Source organism: Hydra viridissima, unplaced genomic scaffold (genome assembly GCF_058129835.1).
Source record: "Hydra viridissima isolate aposymbiotic clone 2 unplaced genomic scaffold, HvirCarnegie_v1 scaffold_12, whole genome shotgun sequence".
Lineage (NCBI taxonomy): Eukaryota > Metazoa > Cnidaria > Hydrozoa > Anthoathecata > Hydridae > Hydra > Hydra viridissima.
In genome coordinates, this window is record NW_028324311.1 from 10,909,781 (window position 1) to 10,931,053 (window position 21,273).

Consider the following 21,273-nt stretch of genomic DNA (forward strand, 5'->3'; position numbering starts at 1 on the left):
TGGACAAGTATAGTTTCTGTAAATAATGAGTGTAATATTTAGGATGTACAACAATATTTAAGAAGTAAAACATGACAAATAAACATTCTCATACAATATACCTAGATTTATAACTAACTTAATATTAAATTGCCTAATGAATATACTTAATAAATAGCTCTTTTAAGTTTTTTATTAAAACATTAACTTTAAATTGGTGTTTATATATTGTATTTGTGATAATAATTATCATATACTATAAACAGAGAGAATAAAAAAAAACTCTTCCAAATTATTTACCAAGAAAAAGAAAAAAATTGTTTAAAAAGTCAAAAAACACCAAAAAAACACCAAAAAAACCAAAAAAACACCAAAAAAACACCAAAAAAAAACAAAAAAACACCAAAAAACACCAAAAAAAACAAAAAAACACCAAAAAAAAACAAAAAAACACCAAAAAAACCAAAAAAACACGTTTTTTCGACCCAAAAAAACGCAAGAGGAAAAAAATGCGTTTTTTTGCAACTCTAATATTACCAATGTATTGCTTACCATAATAGTTTTTTTAATTAAGTATAAAATTATTTTATACTTAATTAGAAAAACTAATACATAATTAGAAAAAAGTAAAAAACTTGCATTTTTTATTTTAACTATTCATTTTGTATAATCTCTTTTATACTCTCTTTTTTAAAATCTCTTTTTTATAATCTCTTAAAATATCTCTATATTAAAATTGCTTACATTGTAATATAGTTCTTGATCAATATTAAAAAAAGCCAATGCATGACATGAGCCAAGTTCATTTTGATTCATTTCAAAATATTCATCAACCTTTTACCCAAATCAAGTTTAACCTGAACTCTACACCAAACTTTGATATGAATCATGTTGGGAAACCTTGTCCAATTGTAATCGAAAAACTTAAGCCATGCCCTACAGAGATTCAATCCAGCTTAATTCCCAAAGGTAAGAAATTAGTTTATCTTTTTTTACAATATTTATAAACTCTTTAAACTAATTCTGCATAATGTTAATTCATAGAATACATTTTGTTTATGATAGCCTGTTAACATTTATTAGCTTAGTAAGTTGCATTCTGGTATTTCATTATCAGGTAACATGGTTTCATCTTTATGTAGTGTAATATCTAGTGATAAATTAGCAATGGCTGTAGAGCTCGCAAAAATGGATATAAAAAAGTTGAAAGTTATGTTAGATCCATGCCAAGGTGAGTAAAAATTCACAAGAAAATGATTTAACTATCATTATATAATAAGTTACAATTTCTATTAACTTACAATTTCTTGTCCTTTGTTTTTGTTTTTTTTTTGTTTTGTTTTGTTTTTTACATATAAAATGTTTAGTAAAGTTTCCTTTTGAAAAAATCTTTTTTAGCTGAGCTGATGCCAGACTTCACTCAAAAAAAAGAGACTGAAACTAACAAAGCTAAATTGAGTAAAAAAAAGAGCAAAATGCAGGCTCATACAACAGATGAAATGAAACAACGGTTTTTGCCCTCATTTTATTTACTTTTTCACACTATTAAAAGTGATAACACACTATTAATAGTGATATCACACTATTAATAGTGATAACACACTATTAGTAGTGATAATATTAAGTAAAAAATTAAGTAAAAAAAATGAAAGTTTCATTTTTTTTTCTTGCGCATTTTCATTTCAGATACTCTTTAAATATATATCCAGAAGCAAAGTCTTCATATTTTAAAGAACAAAAACCATCTGGAAATAAAAAAGATAAATCTACACAAAATCCTTTTTCCAAGAAAGGAAATGAAATACCCCGCCTACGCAAAGAGTTGATGAGTTATGCCAAAGCTTTGGGGGATGTTATTAAAAATTTGAGCACCCAACCGTGTATGAGTGTAGTAAAAGTTTAGCATTCAATGTTTGATTTTATTGATTTATGCTATAAGGTTTTTTCTTCTATTAGTCACTCTGTTTTCATTTTTAATAGCTTTAAAACAATTTTGTAAAAATTTTGTGAACTTTTGAAAACCTTATGTTTATTTAGGTAATGATGTTGATGAAGAAAAAAAGCAGAAAATAACACGTGCTGAAGAGCAAACTCATCGTTTATCTCGAATGCTTTATATGTTGCAAAAGAATATTCAGCAATTAGAAGAAGATTTACAGAAAGATGTTCATCATTCAAAAAAGGTTATTTTTTTTGCTCTCAGCTTTTTGTTGTAAAAAGAGGCAAACTTAAAAATGAAAGTATAAAAAAACCCTGCAGCATTGTCTTTTTCAAAAACCATGTTTTAATCTTTTTTGGTGTGTTGTATTTCTACTAAGATGAATTTGGCAAATATCTTAAGTTTTTATTATTTCATTTTGTCAAATCTAGACATGTCATGTAAACAGGTCATGAAGTATTAAATAAATAATAACTTTCTGTTTTGCTTCATAAATGTATTTAGGATTTTTTTAAAAAATAATTTTTTTAATTCTCTTTATGCAAAACTTTCAAATTTAATACATTTACAAATTTATTACAACTTCAATGCCAATTTTTATTTTTGTCATTGCATGTTTTGGCAGTAATCAAATAAAAAAGAAATAAAACATAAGTTAGCTAAAGGTCATGTTTTAGCAGCACACTTGTCACATGGTAATGAAAACTTTTTCTCACATTATACCTCAAATTAAAACCATGATGAAAGCCTGATGAAAGGTTTGCTATTTTGATAAATGTATTGTTCATAAACTCATAAACTTTAAACTAACATCCTTTCCTTTTAAGTTTTGTGAATTTAAAAATAAAAATGACTCATGCACTGTTAGAACTTCACTGTTAAACCATTAATCAAAATTATTTTTTATTTTTTATCAATTTATTATTAGTTTATTACTAATTTATTTAATTTTCAACAAAAGAAAAATTTTTCTTACTTATTTCTAACTGTTGAAATTTTAAAAAACTTTTAATAAAATATTTATCAGAATTTGTAAGTATCTGCAGCTTAGGATAAAAAAAAAAAATGTTTTCCTGCCACCCCACAGCTCCCACCGCCCACCCTATAAATTATCCCCACCCATTGACTCCTGAGAATGTAATTTCAGTTTTTTGATCTCCAGTAAAGATGGCATTACACAAACTTGTTTTAAGCAATATTTGAAAAAAATCAATGATTTTTTGTCAAGACTCCATTCTTATGACTCTAAGGATTTTATTTCACAGTTCTAACAGCATTAGCTAATTTTTTTTTTTTTAATGGTTTTTCTTAGTTAGAAATTTGTGGTAATACTATTTTTTCTTGTTTTTAATACAAGATCATTCTGTACTTTGCTTAACTAATACACTACCTTGCTCTTGAAATTATTTAATGGCATAAACAACTTCTGTCTGTTAAAACCTCTTGTTAGCTCCAGTTTCTACTTAAAGATTTCTTTTGGCCTTTTAGCAATTTATAGTTTATTGGTTTAAAGTTATTCAAAAAAATTAGGGTGTCATAGTTCCTTGTATAGTACAATTAAAAAAAATACAAATTTGATGGACTGATTGTTTTGATTGGTGCAACTTCGATTAAATGTTTTTACCACATTAAAAATAAAGAAGCAAAAAAAAAAAAAAAAAAAAAAAAGTACTAACAAAGTACCTACTATAAAGATTAAATCTTTTTTTTAAAAGTACAAAGCAAAAAGTTTATAAAAAAGTCTTGTTTTTTTGAATACTATTAAATATATTTACATAAATCTATTGGTTGAACAGTTATACCTGTGCTAAATGAGTCCTCATATTTAAAAAAAGTTATAGCTAGAAGAGTTATTTAGTCCTCAAAGACTAAGTAAGTGATAAAAGACCTCAAAGACTAAGTAAGTGATAAAAGACCTCAAAGACTAAGTAAGTGATAAAATTTGAATTTTAACATTTTTTTCAACAGAAAGTTTGTATATCATCCAATGTCTAATTAAACATGTTTTCCTTCAAATTTTTAATAAATGAGTTTGTGATATTTGGTTTCAGTTTTTCCTGATTTAACTTTTTTTTTTCTTTTTTTTTGTGTGCTGATGTGTACTGTGCTTAACAATGACAACTACTGATAGTGATTTTCATCTAATTAAAAGACCAGGAGACTATTGCAATAATTATAAGTAACAATTTTAAGAATTATAAGATATGATTGTAAGAATTATAACAAATGATTGCTATAACAATTAGAAACATTTATTTGTATTATCAATTAAAATTTTGTTAAGTTATGTAATTCAGTTTATTTGGTATGAATTAAATATCTTTCAAATTTGTAACTTTTTAATTTAGAGTAAATTTTTAGAAAACCTTGCATTAGTTCATCGTGCAGCAATACGTGCTTTGCAGACATTTATTTCACAAGTTCCTTTATATTATGACACAAATGGAACTTTGCCAATTATATATAAAGACCTTGGCTTGCTTATTCAACAGTTATCATTGCTTTCAACTAACGTTCTAGTTAGTAAATCAAGACGAGAGTCCTTTGAAGCTGTTGAAGTAAGTTCTTTAAAGAAAGTGAAAAATTCAATTATGTTAATTTAGTATTAGGAAAATTAGAAACCTCATTTAACAATCGATGATAAATTTCTATTATTTTAAGTTGTTTTGTAGTGCTATATCTTGCGTAGAGATTTGACTTTGCAGTTATATCTTGTGTTCAGTGTAAATAAATTAGAGTACCATTAAATTTAAAATCTTTATTAACAAATATTTTTTTAATTGTGCTTTTTTAATAAAAGTCAAACATATTTTTATAGTTTTTAAGAATGTATTTTGTTATATGTATTTGTGTTTTTAAGAATCTACTTTATTAAAAATGAAATAAATTATCAACATTTTTTTTCTATTTTTTTTAAAAAGAATTTGATAGATTCTTTGGATGCTGCAACTGCTAAACGAGGCTCCGGGTTGAAATCAAGTTTATCAAATAAAGCAAACTTTCTAAAAAGCAAAGATGATTGGTTGGTGAAAAAAGCAGCTGATCTGCATTTTCAAAGAAGAGAAAGTTTGTTCTCTGTAGCTTTTTTTGTTTAATATTTTTAATAAATTTTCTTTTCATTTAAGAAAATGTGTATTTTTTAGAAGAACATGCTGAAAGAGTGGCAACTCATCAATCAACCACAAAAGATAAAGACTCTTCAGAGTTTAAAAATGTGAGATTTTTTTTTTTTTTTTTTCTCCATCCAAAAGCAGTTTTTTCAATGCAACTGGCCTCTTTTCAACTGCACATAAAATAGTTGTCAGAACCGCACATAAAATAATTGTCAGTCATTATGTTTTATCTTAAATCTACATTTCTGTCTACCTTCTTCACAGTCCAATGATGGTGTTAAAAAAGCTTCTGTTCTTCTTCCTCATAAATTAAAAAAGGTATTTTTTTGCTTTATTCTATGACTTTGTAAACAAAAAACAATTTAAGTTTTTTGTTGTTGTTGTTGGTATTTATTTTTTTGTGTATTTGTACAATTTTTTTTTTAAAGAAAAAAAGAAATCGTTTTGCATTACTTAATACTGAAGCTTCAAAAATGAATTTTGCTGCACCAACTGTTGCATCAAGAATACGCAAAAAACCACCAGTAGAAAAACTGCACAATGAGTATCACATGCGAAATAAAGATAGAGATAATCAGATAGTAAGCTTGGATTACTCTGATAACTCTTAGTTTGTTTTTGCTGAAGCTTTTCTTTGCATAATATAAAATGATTCTTCTGACAACAGCTTTTTTTAACATTTTTCTGTTTTCAAGGTAAAAGCAGCTGTTATAAATTCAGGTTCAGTAAAATCCAAAGTCCAAGGAACCTCTCTTGACAAAAGTAATAAGACAGAGATATTTCAATTTAAAGATAACGAAAACGAGAGATCTTTGATTGATGAATCACAGAACCATGAAGTATGATTTTTAAAAGATTTTTTGTTTTAACTTTTATGGTTTTTATTTGAACTTGAAATGTAAAATTTGTTAAAATATTGATCCTTTAGTTACAAAGATTAAACCATATGTCAAAAATGACAAGCAGAGAATTTAAAAAATTGAAGTAGGTTATTTGCCTTTTTATTGCGTTACTTTCTTATTGCAACATTTTTATTTGTTAGCTTAATTTTATTTTCAAATACTTTTTTTTTTTTATTAGAAAAGAGTTGACCATTACAGACCCACTCATTTTTAAAGCAGAAGTAGAAATTAAAGAAAAGTTGAAGCCTTTGTTGGAGAAAGCTCAGGTTTGATGGAGAGTTTATTTGTAATATTTTGTAACCATGAATTTGTTTGCATTTATAACCATGAATTTGTTTACTTATACTTGTGTATTTTTCTTTGTTTTTTTTGAGCCTGTTTTTTAATTAAGGGTTAGAGTAGTTCTTGCTTTTGCCACTCAACTGTTTGTGATTTCAATCATGAAGCAACCTTTTGTAACTTTTTGTATATTTTTCTTGTAAAGGTAGCAGTTGTTATTGATGAAGCACTTGTACTTTATTGATAAAAATTTCAGGCTATTGCAGAGGAAGAAGCAAAGCGCCATGAAGAATATAAAACATCAGTTTATCGCAGACTAGCTAACGTGGCCTCACAAAAGGTTTTATAAAATTTTAACCATGCTTTGTTTAAAATATATTCAAAAATAGATTTCATGATTACTATTTGTATTTTTATTTATATATATATAATTTTAGGCAATGTCAGAAGGTGAACGTTTAGCAGAATACATTCTGGACGATCTTTTGTTAGAAGCAGCTGTTGATCTTCAAAGGTTTGTTTTAATCTTTAATAAACTTTTACCGAAAAAAACCGAAAAGTTTTAGAATTTTTAATTTTTTTGAAAATGATAAGATTTTTTTTGAATCACTTTGATTTGTTTTGATTAATTTAGAATAGATTTTGAAAATCAGGCAGAAATAAATGCAGCCTTTTTTCATGACCGTCCAAACCTAGAAATAGTTGAACAAAGACTTCAGACTTTTGAGGTGCGTATTTGATTAGTAATTTAAAAATAAATTTCTGTCAATTTATATTTGTATCATATTTCTTAAACAAGAATTGTGAAATTTCATTCAAACTGCTCCTTAGCTTGCTTTCAATTTGATTTGGTTTTTTTGCACAACTAAAATTTCAAACTGATGTAAATGAAACTGGAACAAATATCTCACTGGAACAAATCAAAATCAAAAATCTCACTTCCTATCAAAACTTCATCAAAACACTGTTTATATCATGATATCATGATATCATTTGTTTATGATATCATGATATCACTGTTTATGATGATCATCATGATACTATGATATCATGATATAAAAGAATGTTTTAAGTAGGCATCTGAAAAGCTGCTCTGAAGAAATTTTTTTTTAATCTTAAATTGAGGAACGTGAGATAGGTAAAGGATCGTGTTACACTTTGACATTTTCAAAGTGGAACACGATTCTTTACCTATCTCACGTTATTGCAGTAAAATAAGTTTAACCACTTATAATATTTTTACAAAGAAATGATGCAACATTTCTTCTTCTAAGATCACTTAATTCAAAAATGAAAAAAAAATCAAATTTTTGAAATCGTTCAAATCAAAAATAAACTATCAACAGTCTACTTTAACTCCAAAAGAATAAAGAAAATGATTCGAGCAACGACGCAAATACATAAAAAACTTTTTGCTTGATGATTTCTGGCATCAATGTTGGGTTTAAAATGCGTTGTAACTTGTTCTATATTTTATAGAAAGAGGAAGAAGAAATACGAAGACACTGGCAAACAATGACTTATACTTCTATAAATAATTGTAACTCAGGTGAAAAACTTGAAGTTTTTAATTTTAAAATGTTTCAAAGTAAAGGCTTATTTTTTATTTTTTAATTATATTCTTAGTTTCATCGATTGAACCAATGGCTTTTACAGCTGAAAACAAATCTTCTGTTGCTTTAAAGCAAGGTTCTTTCGCATTTATTATTTAATCAAATATTTTTTATTTATCAAAATATTTTTTATTATTATATTAAATAGTACTTTTTTTTATTATCTAATTAAATGATATTTTTGATAGTCGACATAACGTTATTGAAGTTGTAAAAATTCTGTTGTGTATCAATAGCCTTGAAGAGTTCTCCGCCATTAAATTTGGTCATTAGTGTTCCTCAAGGTGTATATGAAAGCGTAAACTTTCATAAAGAGCGATACAAAAACTTTTTCCAAAAAAAGAACGTGAAGGACTCCCTAGGTGTAACGCTTCACCAAATGTCGGAAGAGTATGTTATTTATTATGGTTAAATATGCTTGTTTAACTCAAATCGCATGTTGATCAATTCTTATTTTTTTCTCTAGACTGAGTGAAGAACTTTTAGATATGCTTCTTGCGGATGTCACACGAGAGCTCGATAACAATTGTGATTGTTTTGTGGAGGAGGTATACGAGAAAGAGTTTGTGCACTAGAAAAAAATATTAAATTGACGTAAAAAAAGTTTTATCTGGTTTATTAGTTTTTTTAAATATATATCTATTTATTTCAATTCATTTATTTATTTCGCTATTTAATAACACCCGTGTTACGAAGAAATATTTAGTTATTTAGTAACACCCGTGTTACGAAGAAATATTTTAAATATTGGCCAAATTTTTTCGCTTTTCTCTTGTTTTGTTTTTTTTTAATCTTTTTTAACTAAAAAAGACCGTTTGACCTATTTTTTGGCGCCATCCAGAGATCATTAACGTTTATTTAAAAAAAAGAAAAAAAAAAGAAAAGGACAAGATCCTTTGTGGACTGGTCAAGAGATTGATAAGGGATGTTATTATAAAAATTGATGTTACCATTTTCATAGCATTCATATTGCATCGATATAAGTAATTAACCGACGATTTGCTTGTCAAACAAGCAGAATTTTCTAAAAATTTTTCTAATCTAATTTGTTTCACTGAAAGCTTCAATTCGTCAACGTTTTCTCTTATTCACTTTATCTCAGTTTATTTGGTGAATAAATTCCTCCTTAACAAAGTAGTTTAAAGATTTGGTCCGGAGATTTTCGTGGCCAATTGTTTTTTTTGTTGGTAACGATTGGAAAATTGTCTGTGCATCATTTTTGGGAAAGGTGATAGGTGCCGTTGCGCCGTCTTGCTGTGGTTGCTGTATTGTCGAACTACTGGCTATTTTTTTGATATAAACTTTGTCGTTGACCGTTGGTGCCTAAAGTCGTTATTCCTTCCGAATACACACTTTATAATATATATAACACACCATAACCGGTAACCGTAACTTAATCCATAAAAAAGGGAAGGGAGAAAATTGCAAAAACATATCCTCAACTTGCTCAGTTTGAATGAACGTCTTTTTTTTATAAAATTGTCTAAATAATAAAATTCAGACAAAAAAAAAAAGGAAATATTTCAGTCAAAAAGTTGATATTTCATTAAACAGCAAATTAAATTTCCTCTCATATTTTATGGGACATCTCAAAAAAAGGTTTTAGTAAAATAAAAAAACAATTATAATAGTAATAATAATAATGATAACAATAAAATTAATAATCATTAGAAAGATGATAATAATAATGATAAATAATGATAATAACATTGATAATAACAATGATGATGATGATGATGATGATGATGATGATGATGATGATGATGATGATGATGATGATGATGATGATGATGATGATGATGATGATGATGATGATGATGATGATGATGATGATGATAGTAATAGTAATAATAATAATAATAATAATAATAATAATAATAATAATAATAATAATAGTAATGATTATTATTATTGTTATTATTATTGTTATTATTATTATTATTATTATTATTATTATTATTATTATTATTATTATTATTATTATTATTATTATTATTATTATTATAAAAATAATAATGATAATAATAATAATAATGATAATAACAATAATAATAGTAATAATAGTAATAATAATAATAATAACAATAAAAGTATTAGTATGTTTAATATTAATAAAAATTAATATTTTTACTCAGTCGATAAATGGCAATGGGTGTTAAATGACGGACTTCCGCTATATTCATTTGTTAGAAAATATGTCACTAATATCAAAAAGACAAAAACTTTTTAAATTCGACCATTTATCAATCTACGACCACTTTTTCCGTATCAATTTCCTTGCCCCATGCTTATGACTTCTATAAAGTAATTAGTGATCTCTGTGCAAAACCGCTGAAGCATGAAACACTACTCTCCTTCTTCTAACAGAAAAGTTAAAACATAAATATGGTTTACAAACTTTTGAGTTCGGGGAGAACAAAGCAAAGCCATATTTGAAAGTCGCTTTTTATATTTGAAAAGAAGATATTATAGTGCAATACAGAATAATTTGTATAATTTATCTTCTGTAAGTTAGTTTGTATAATTTATCTTCCGTAGATATTATGTATTAATTGATTAATAAGTATATGCCTTTTAGCAAGCTGTTTTTATTAAGTTTCGAAACGTTAAGTTAAAAAAGATATTTATCATTCGTTGAAATATTTCTAAAGTTCAATAATCATAAATGGTTAAATATTAACATAAAATGGGGATTAAATCTTAGTAATTACTTAATTCCAACATAAAGTGTTTTTCTACATTTGTACTTTAGGTTTCTGTTTTTTCTTTTTTTTTTTCTTTCTTTCTTTTTTTTTTTTTTTTTTTTTTAACCATAGGTTCGATGCTTTTTAACATCTGGTTAAAAAAAAATTAACACAATATATAGTTATAGTTTTGTCTATAGATACCTAATCAATCTTTTGGCTTTTCTACCTAAATATGAATAAGTAATTTTAAGTTTTTATGACAACTTGGTGTAAGCATTGGTTGTTTTCCTTTCCTATTTATTTTGGAACATTTATCAAATGCGCTGCTTAACTTGTTTAAAATTGAGAAGTGGAGTTGGCTTCATGATCTGTATGGTATTAAAGATATCGATTTTTATGTTAGTATGTTTCGGAATTCTGCGCGTGCTTCAGAAAACTAAGATAACAACTGGTCATGTGGTCAAAGTTCGAGATTTTGCTGACTCAGGTTTTCTTACAAGTTGGAGTTGCGAACTTAACAAACGCATGTTGCAGGGGTTGCAACGCGAGATCGAAGAAAAAGACAAGCTACTTAAGTACCGAGGAAAAGTGATTGCAAGTTTACGAACTCTTGTACAGGATTTAAATGCAACAAATTCGGTACTGACAAAAACATTGGCGAATCTCACTCAAGTTCTTGTTGCTAAGAATTTCTCAGTTAGTTTAGCACAAAAAGAAAAAAAGGAAGATTCATTTTATCAAAAGTTCGACGAATCGACGCCTTTTCCGCCCCATCTGCGTGACTCTGTAGAACGTCCATCGCGTCCTTGTTGTTTGGCTTTAAAGAGGATGACTGATATTTTGAGAATATATATGGAGACAACTCAAGAGCTCCGCGAACAAGTTGCGGTTTTTCAAAATTTGAACATAACAGAAGAAATTCACGAACTTGCAGAGCAAGAAAAACAAAGGTTCGCTGTGGAAAACTGCAGCAGTTACTTTATCCAAGATATAAAAAACATCACAAGACATTCTGAGAAGTATTCGATTTACCAAACATTTTTTAATGGCTTTTTTTATGAAACTTTTCCTTGGCATAAACTTGAAAAACAAAATTCTAAGTCTAAAAGTTATCATAGAAATATAGACTTTAAGCGAGCTGTCAGTTTTGGTCTACAAGAAGTTTTAAAGGTTAGCAAGTTACCTTCAAAGTACTTCCAAGTAAAAGACGCTTTGGTAAAATACGACGAAATACATGGCGCTGAGTATAAGATAAGCTTTTTGTATAACAAAACTCGTCCATTCAGCGTTGAGGTTGTGAAACCATTTGGTCCTCAAATTTTACATGAGCCAGCTACCGAATATACAGCGCAACAAAAAGAACTTATAAATGTTATTGTTCCAGTTTCCGGAAGGTCACAACGCTTTCATGATTTTTTAGAGAATATTCGTGTTGCAAAGAACAGCGGGGAAAATATATTTTTAACCATTGTTATATATGGGGCAGATGCAGAGAACGACATAAAAAAGACAATAAAAAAGTTTAGTGCTGATAATAACTTCAAAACATATGATATATTAAAGAAAAACGTTCCATTTAACCGAGGACGAGCTTTGCACGACGGCATACAACGCTGGAACGGTTATAAAAACGTTCTCATGTTTTTGTGCGACGTAGACATCAAATTCGATGTTTCGTTTTTGCAACGCTGTCGCCAGCAGACAATATTGGGAAAGTCTGTTTACTTTCCTGTACTGTTTAGCTTATACAATCCAAAAATTATATTTAACGGAGAAAAGCATTCTGACGCAAAGTACTTCGAAATTTCAGAAAGCAACGGTATATGGAGAACCTTGGGCTATGGAATGATTTGTACGTATAGACCAGATTACTTGGCTGTTCATGGGTTTAACCTTCGTATTCAAGGGTGGGGTGGTGAAGACGTCAGCTTGTACTATAGGTAAGAGAAAAATACGAGTGCAAAGATAAAATTTATTATGTTCTTTTATTATCATCAACTTTCAACAATTCGGTAAATGACATATTTTAAAAACAATGCCACAGTGTTTTTTTTTTCTTTATCAGGTATTTGAAGAAAGGCTATAGGGTGGTTAGAGCGCCTGATCCGAGCCTTTTTCATATTTGGCATCCAAAGCATTGCCCTAGAACATTAAGTAAACGTCAGTATGAAACATGCATTGGTTCCATGGCGAGGTACGAGGGATCTCAAAGACAGCTCGGAATTTTACTTTTTGCTAATACGACCATAAATGTACGGTAAATATCTCTTTAATTTAATGTAAATATGCTTATATCATACAAATTGTAAATATAATCTATATATATATATATACATATATATAGCGATATGTTTTTAAAATAAACAATCTTGTTTAAAAATTTGAAATGCAGAAATGTTACAGTTTATATGCTCAAATTTTTAAAAATTGCGTTTTCCATCAAGTATGGAAACAACATTTTTCATACAGCGTAAACTGTAATTTATTTCTGGTAATGTTAAAAATATTTTTAAAACAGCAAAGTTAAAAATAAAAGCAAAATTATAATCAACAACTTGTATTTACAACAAGGTGTACAAATACTTAAATGATGATTACTTTAAGTTAACTGCATTCCTACCCAATAAATTCCCCAAGTAACATCCTGTATTTTACACCCAAAATTCTTCGTTTCTATGACTTAATCCAGTTCATAAGTTGTTCGTTTGTCTGTGATCAACAACACGGTCTCCTTCCTACCAAATTTCATGAATACTTTCACAGTAAGACAACCTGTTGGCATAATCTTAGATCAATCACCTATAAAAACTTAACCATTCCACTAAAGCAGGCAATTAAAAATAGATGTAAGGTCCAAACCAGGTGAAAAAAATTCATTTCAAAGAATCAAAATATTTTAATATTCATTTACATGATAAATACTGTAAAAAAAAAAAATTTTTCATAAAATCTAGACGTCAATATTTATTTACGTAATTAAAGGGTTTTTATCCTGAAATAAAATGTCTTCCAACAAAGTGATAAACCAGTGATAAATTTTTAAATTTGTAAAATCTAATCTTAAAAAAAAACAAGCTAAAATCGTTCCTCAAGTTCTTTTTTCATTAACTCGTGCAGTTTGCACATAGACATTGTGCAATTCAATGTTGATATCGTCATATATTGTTTGAGCCAATGGCGGTGGCGCATTTATGCAAAAATAAAACGTTGTTGTCGAACTAAAAATTCGACTGTTTTCTTTAAGTGCAGCAATTGTTCACGTATTTTTTTGAAAACTATTTCTCCTTGAAGAAGTTTGTGATCTACAATCACGGATGTAGGATGCAATCTAAAAGTGCAGCTTAAAAAAGACCAAATAAAAGTAGGATGTTTAAAGGAGCGTTGCATTAGGTAAAAACGAGCAGCTTTGATCAGCTTTCAAGGCTGAGATACTTTGAAAAAAGCATCGATAAACCGTTAGTATGGTCTTAGACCTTTAAAAGTCTAAAACGGTAAGTTTTGCTTAAACATAGAAAAGTCAAACAAAGTTCTCATAAAAAAAGACATTATTTTTTTCTAATCTTACTTAGGGTATTGTGTTTTATTAATGAATCAGAACTTGCAATGATCTGTTTTGTAACATTCTTCTTAACACGAAGTATATTGATATTGATTGATTGAAAAAAAATTACCTTCTCCGCTATTCCACAATTAATTAGTTAATTTTAAAAGTTATAACAACGGTACAAGATTCGTAGGGATTTTTTTAGTATATGTTATTGGTCGGTTCAAACAATCTTTTAGAACATTGATATAATAACGATTATTTGATTGACAGTTTTGGCTTGCGTTAAAATTATTTTGTTCCATAATGACGTAACTAATACGCTTTTTTTCTATTTACGCTTTTTGTGGTTTTGTTATCAAGAAAAAATCTAATTTTCTTAATGTCCTTCTCATAAAATCAAATTTATCAAATAGATTTAGGAAAATTTATCGATTTTAAAGAGATTATGTGCTCTTTTGTGAACATTAGCGTTAAGTTTTTCTGTTAATAACGAATAATAACGGATAAAGTTACAAAAACGTTTACATCAGCCTTTAAAGATAAATTTAATTTTTTGTAGTTTACTAAAATAGAACTATTTATGTGTTAATGTTGTAAAAGATTTGTTTATATTTATACATAATTTGTTATTTTTGAAAAATAAGTTTAACGGATTTATTCTCACAATTTCTTGAAAGTTTGAAACAAAGTAATATAAGCTGTGATGGTATCAATTAATAATAATAATAATAATAATAATAATAATAATAATAATAATAATAATAATAATAATAATAATAATAATAATAATAATAATAATAATAATAATAATAATAATAATAATAATAATAATAATAATAATAATAATAATAATAATAATAATAATAATAATAATAATAATAATAATAATAATAATAATAATAATAATAATAATAATGATAATAATAACAATAATAATAATAATAATAATAATAATAATAATAATAATAATAATAATAATAATAATAGTAATAATAATAATAGTAATAATAATATTAATAATAATAATAATAATAATAATAATAATAATAATAATAATAATAATAACAATAATAATAGTAATAATAATAATAATAATAATAATAGTAATAATAATAATAATAATAATAATAATAATAATAATAATAATAATAATAATAATAATAGTAATAATAATAATAATAATAATAATAATAATAATAATAATAATAATAATAATAATAATAATAGTAATAATAATAATAATAATAATAATAATAATAATACTAATAATAATAATAATAATAATAATAATAATAGTAATAATAATAATAATAATAATAATAATAATAATAATAATAATAATAATAATAATAATAACAACAACAATAATAATAACAATAATAATAATAATAATAATAACAACAACAACAACAACAACAACAACAATAATAATAATAAAAAAGATAATAATGTGTGTGTGTGTGTGTGTGTGTGTGTGTGTGTGTGTGTGTGTGTGTGTGTGTGTGTGTGTGTGTGTGTGTGTGTGTGTGTGTGTGTGTGTGTGTGTGTGTGTGTGTGTGTGTGTGTGTGTGTGTGTGTGTGTGTGTGTGTGTGTGTGTGTGTGTGTGTGGTGTGTGTGTGTGTGTGTGTTTAAATCGGTTTTGTTTTGAATGACGTAGAAGTTTGTACTTTATTTGTTATTAACGAAAAACAAAACAAAATACCGATTGCTTACTTTTCTGTTATACATTTATTAATTTTTCAAAAATTATTTTTTCATGGCTCATCGTTACGCCACTGCGGCAAAAATTGAGGCCTTTTAAAAAATTAATCCTATGAAGCTTAAAGAACCTTGTAAACACAGGCCTGAGAATATGTACTGTTTTTTTTATTAGCCTGTTAAAAGCAATCCTTAAAATTCCTCTGTACTTATAATATACGGAAATTTTATGCTAATGGTCTTAATTTTATTTTTAATTTTCTGCAACTCATTTTGTGAATTACAAGCGATTCGATATGAATGAACCAAGTTTTTACGCACATTTACTGTGCGCAATATTTCTTTCATTGATCACCTTTTACATTTGATTCGGATGCTTATTCGACAAGGATCACTCTATTTGTTAAATTCAAATCTTTGTAAAAGATAAAATTTACGTTTCTTGAATCTTCCGAAGAGGAAGAAGTGGTAGTAGATTATACGGCGAGCTGCGAAATTTGCACGTCGTTGTCGAGCATGTATCGTCGTTGTCGCGAGCAAAACATGTAAGTCCAAAAAACTAATTTTTACAGGGGATACAAAAAACTGTTTGTCAACATCATGTAATCAGCGATAAATCTTTGTGAAATCAATAACCATTGCAACATGTAATTAAGCAATTTTTTTTAACTTAGACGGTATTTTGAAAATTTTGGACATATGCGATTTGCTTCAATTATTTTGACTTAAGTGGTTTGCTTAACGACGATATATATATATATATATATATATATATATATATATATATATATATATATATATATATATATATATACATATATATATACTGTATATATATATGTATATATATACTGTATATATATATATGTATATATATACAGTATATATAAAGTACTGTATATATATATGCATATATATACAGTATTTCGTTTCGTAATTTTGGCTCAGTTTGTAATAAAAAATCTGTTTTTATTCCGCAAAAATGCCATAAGTTACCGAAAAATCTTTTTAAAAAAATTGCATTTTTGTATACAAACGTGTTTTGAATATATTTGTTTAATCAAACTTCCATTTTAAGACTTTTCTTACAACGATTTAAATTCAGTTAATCAAGAAGTCATATAAAATATCCCGAGAGTATTGAATAAGTTTGGAGAATTTAGATAAGAATAAATTTTACGGAATAACACGTTCTGACCTAAATTCTTTTAATCAACTGATTATTTAAAAGCTATAACGTTATTCATTTTTGACAACTCAGATAAACGGAATGAACTTTTACAAGAAAAACTTTATAATTATAACAAAAACTGATGATCATCAGAATAATTGATAAAGTATTTTACTATATCCTCCTCCGATGAGATTTAGTCCTCCTCCGGTGGAAACTGATCTTTAGTTGTAAAAAACATTAACTTTTTTTTAGCTTACTTTTTTTACTGTGTTGTTAATCCCCCTTTATTAACCCTTTATTAACCCTTTATTATTGGCCAAATTAAAAAATAAACTTTTTAAAAAACGTTTGTTAATATTTTCAGAAAACTTAAGGGTCTAAGAAAAAAAGTTCAAACTTTTTTTTTTCCTGAAAACAATTATTTCTTAAAAATAATTGTTGTAACTTGGCAGCTTTGGTCTTAAATGAGGAATTATTAATGACCAGGTTTTGAGGTACACTTTCATTTTTCTTTTGTTGCTATATGGCAACAAAACAAGGGCCCATAAAGAGTTAACTGGCAAGAAAAACAAAAAAATACTTGAACTTGTAAATATTCCTGGTCTGCATATAACTGCTAGGTGTTGTAGACAAAGTTTTAAAAGATATTGAAAAATATTTATTTGAAAACAAGGAGTGTGGGTTACAGTTTGTTAACCAATATTTGTCTAAGATAAACATCTACAGAATGTCCTACCAAGGGCAGCATTGTTTGGAAGGCTATGCTTGCAATAAGTTGCTTAAAAACATAGACAGCTTTATACAGTTTTTCAGGAGTTTAGTCTTGGAGTTTCCGCTGTCAAATATTAAAGGTACAAAGAGATTTTGAAAAAATAGTCCTTGGTTGTTTTGGAAAATCATTAAGCCCCACATATGTTAAAGATTTAGAGGAGTTTTCTAGGAGCTATAGAAATCTAATTCCTCTGAAGGTGCACATAGTTGAGCAACATATTATCGAATTCATCGACATGAAAGGTGGAGTCTTCAGTATAATAAATAATTTTTAAATTTGCTAAACAATAATTTATAATCTTAGTAATTAAATACTCTATTTCAACAGTTAAATTGTAAAATTTGCATAAATGAGGACTAATATTTATTAAATAAACATGCATTTCTTTTGTACTTCTTATATTCTATAGGCTTAGTTTACTAGACCGAACAAGCTCTCGAATCCATTGAACAGGATTTCAATCAGTTTTGGCGAATGAGCAAAGTTAGAGAGCACAGCGCAAACTATATAGAAGCGCTAAAAAATGGGGTAGCTTTCTATTTGCAAGATTGCAGTTTGTAAAAAGTAAAATATTAAAGCTCCTATGAACAAACGTTAAGTATGATTTTGAAATTTTTAATGTAATAAATAATTGCAGCAAACCCTACTTGACCCCTAGTAGTCCTTCCCTAGGGTATGGTTCCTAAAAAACCTTTTCAATTTTTTGCTTGTTTTATATCAGACAAGATCAAAATTCATCGACAGATTTCAAACCACATCAAAAAAATATTTTTCGATTAAAAATTGAGACCATTTAAAGTTATTTCAAGAGGTAATTAGAGGTCATCTTAAGCTTTGCATGATTATAAATCTTAAACGAAAAGAGATTTTTTGATGAAATTTGAAATCTGTCGATGAATTTCGATCTTGTTTATGATAGAACAAAAAAAATTTTTTTACGATTAGTCAGACGTAGTTCAACGAAGGGGGCAGTTAGAGGTCGGGGGGAGGTTGGTTTAGCTCCAATTACCCTAATTTTTTGCAAGTCATCCACATTCGACACCAGTATCAACATAGTAAAAATATGAGTATGCCCCATGCCTCTTAGTTACCTATTTGAACAACAAAATTCCTGGGCACTCCCCTAAAATATGTGATTTCTCCCCAAGCCCCACTAAAAAAGTTGTCGTTTACATATTTTGAATGAGGAAATCTTTTCTAATGATAATAAAAAAAAAAGATTTTCTGGGGATGTGTTGCAATGTCTTAAAGTATGTTCCTATGCACCGTGAGCAGAGTTTTCTAACGTAATCTAACGCCGAACAAGGGAGGAACTTGGTTGTTGTGAGGGGGAAAATGGACTTTCAAGTACTTCAGTAAAGAATACAATTATTAAATATTAAAAATTACGTATATGTTACGTAGAGATCAACCTCGTTAGTGTTAGGTATTATCATCGAAATTTGGGCATCGAATTGGAATTTTGTGGAAAAAATTAACATTAATCCATTGAAATAGTGAGAGAGGAACCAGACCACACTTTCCTTGCTTGTCAAGCTAAATGTATATATATATATATATATATATATATATATATATATATATATATATATATATATATATATATATATATATATATATATATATTATGTGTATTTTCCAATTACCTCTGCACCGAGTTAAATGACTGTTCAACAAAGCTTAGGACGAGTTTCAAACGGCAGAGTAAAATCTGAAGACTTTGCACCGAAAATCACTGAATTTTACAAGGGGATAATTACAATTATCGAAATGTACTAGAATGAACATTACTGAAAAGATTGTGCTTATTGATTTTTTTTTTTTTTGTTTTTTCAAATTTTAAAGATATTCTCCTTTTTCAGATATGAAAAAATCCGTCATACCCTATTAGGTCTTAAAAAATTACCTTTTCAATTTTTAACAACTTTCGTCTGACGTTATTCAAAAAAACATTCTATGTTCTCCTACTTTCACGTGGTTTTTAGGGTGCAAAAACCTGTAGAACTTTTTTATTTTCTTAAATCTCACTTTAGTTTATTCCGATGATCGTTTTAAAGATCTTAAAGATCTTTAATCTTTTTAATGATTTTAATCTGTTTTTTTAATGAGTAAGGTTAAGAGGGGGATTCTATTTTTTTAACTAAAAGAACTATTGCTTCTTGAAAAATTACTCTTTAATCCAAGATTCTCAAGAAACCTATTCAAATGGTGGAGCAAGTTTCAATTTAAAAAACAATTCAATTTAATGATTATGTAATATTCTAGGTTTTCAAAAGCAATTAGGATATTGGTGACAAGTTTTTTAAGTTTCTTAGCCTTGCTGAAAGTTCATCACAACATCACAAAAAGCTTTTCTTGATTCAAGCTTTATCGAGTTATCTAACTGTATCTTATTTTTGTGGGCATGGGAACTAATAAGCATGGGAGAAAAACTTTGTTGAAGTTAGGGAACGAATTTTAACGAAGTAAACCGATACGAAGTTCCAAAGTTCGAAGTATTTTTCAAAGTTTTCAACTTCGTTAAACCGCCGATAACTTCGTCTAAACCTTTACGTAGGTCAAAGTCAACTTCAAAGTCAACTTCAAATTCAACTTTAAATTCAACTTCAAATTGAACTTCAAAGTCAACTTCAAATTCGACTTCGGATTTGTCTAACTTCGTTTAACATTATCTAACTTAGTTAAACTTTGTTAAACTTCATTTTCAGAGTTAGCACGACTTTGTCTGAATTCGACGGAGTTCCAACAGGGGTTGGACGAAGTTCAAAGTTTGCCGAAGTTGAATTTTTTTCTCTTCAAATTTCGAATTCGAAGATCATTTTTGGACGAAGGTCGCATGCTTAGAGGGCTATTCAATTTATTTCACTAAAAGTTAAAGAACTTTTGTAATGTAATATAATTAATCTATTGTTTTTGAGGATTATATCCCGTGTGGTCTAGTGGCTAGGATCCGGCGCTCTCACCGCCGTGGCCGGGGTTCGATTCCCCGCACGGGAGATAACAAATTTTCATTTTGTAGGATTCCATGATATATTTGGTCTAGGAATTAATTCGTGCGGTTTGACAAGGGTTACGAAACTAGCTTATTGTCTCAGCGTTTCGTTTGGCCACGCATGCGTGCGAAGATCACTGTTATTGCGCATCATTTTCATTATAAATCATTTGATTTAAGCGTAAACAACACTATTTTTAATTTAACTGATAATGTCGATTTTTGTTCCTGATAAAGTGTTTTTGCGGGGGATTCTTCTTCATTAGTTCAACATGAAGAAAAGTGCTACCGAAAGTCATCGTATTTTGGTTGAAGTTTATGGTGACCATGCTCTAGCTGAGCAAACGTGTCAGAAGTGGTTTGCACGGTTTAAAAGTGGTGATTTTTGTTTGGAAGACCAAGAGCGACCAGGACAGCCGAAAAAATTTGAAGATGCAGAATTGGCAGCATTGCTCGATCAGGATTCTTGTCAAACGCAAGAGGACCTTGCAAAATCGTTAGGAGTTGAACAATCAACAGTTTCCAGACGCCTCAAAGCCAAGGGTATGATTCAAAAAATGTCTCATTGGGTTCCACA

At 27.8% G+C, this 21,273-nt stretch overlaps 3 protein-coding genes and 1 non-coding gene across 7 annotated transcripts in view; all 4 read left to right on the top strand.

Moving 5' to 3' along the window:
- Positions 1-930, top strand: part of LOC145194482 (protein XNDC1N-like) — a 30,541-nt gene extending 29,611 nt beyond the window's left edge. The window contains exon 11 of the mRNA XM_090068656.1: positions 736-930. Coding sequence (XP_089924782.1) covers positions 736-742 — 7 coding nt within the window. The 3' untranslated portion in view covers positions 743-930. The remainder of the gene's footprint in view (positions 1-735) is intronic.
- LOC145193646 (uncharacterized) lies at positions 762-10,402 on the top strand. Of its 3 annotated transcripts, XM_090068644.1 has the most exons (21): positions 762-948; positions 1,097-1,210; positions 1,378-1,489; positions 1,666-1,859; positions 2,017-2,162; positions 4,267-4,476; positions 4,840-4,984; positions 5,062-5,132; positions 5,296-5,349; positions 5,460-5,612; positions 5,727-5,870; positions 5,960-6,015; positions 6,112-6,199; positions 6,469-6,552; positions 6,650-6,726; positions 6,847-6,940; positions 7,692-7,761; positions 7,839-7,901; positions 8,062-8,215; positions 8,292-8,419; positions 9,961-10,402. In XM_090068644.1, the coding sequence occupies exons 1-20, from the start codon at positions 762-764 to the stop codon at positions 8,398-8,400; spliced, it is 2,325 nt and encodes a 774-aa protein (XP_089924770.1). In that variant the 3' UTR covers positions 8,401-8,419; positions 9,961-10,402. The 3 variants fall into 3 exon arrangements, 2 of the variants coding, with proteins under 2 accessions (XP_089924770.1, XP_089924771.1); XR_016445582.1 differs by lacking the exon at positions 9,961-10,402 and having other exon boundaries at positions 6,418-6,552; positions 8,292-8,477; XM_090068645.1 differs by lacking the exons at positions 762-948; positions 1,097-1,210; positions 1,378-1,489; positions 9,961-10,402 and having other exon boundaries at positions 1,775-1,876; positions 8,292-8,477.
- Positions 10,403-10,701: 299 nt separating this feature from the next.
- LOC145194498 (uncharacterized) lies at positions 10,702-18,287 on the top strand. Of its 2 annotated transcripts, none has more exons than XM_090068646.1 (3): positions 10,702-12,452; positions 12,578-12,769; positions 18,114-18,287. In XM_090068646.1, exons 1-3 carry the CDS (start codon positions 10,831-10,833, stop codon positions 18,151-18,153), a joined length of 1,854 nt encoding a protein of 617 aa, XP_089924772.1. In that variant the 5' UTR covers positions 10,702-10,830; the 3' UTR covers positions 18,154-18,287. The 2 variants fall into 2 exon arrangements, with proteins under 2 accessions (XP_089924772.1, XP_089924773.1); XM_090068647.1 differs by having other exon boundaries at positions 12,578-12,764; positions 18,114-18,243.
- Positions 18,288-20,629: 2,342 nt separating this feature from the next.
- Positions 20,630-20,701, top strand: Trnae-cuc (transfer RNA glutamic acid (anticodon CUC)). Its single transcript has one exon. It is a non-coding gene; the product is annotated as a tRNA-Glu (tRNA).
- The last annotated feature ends 572 nt before the right edge of the window (positions 20,702-21,273 follow it).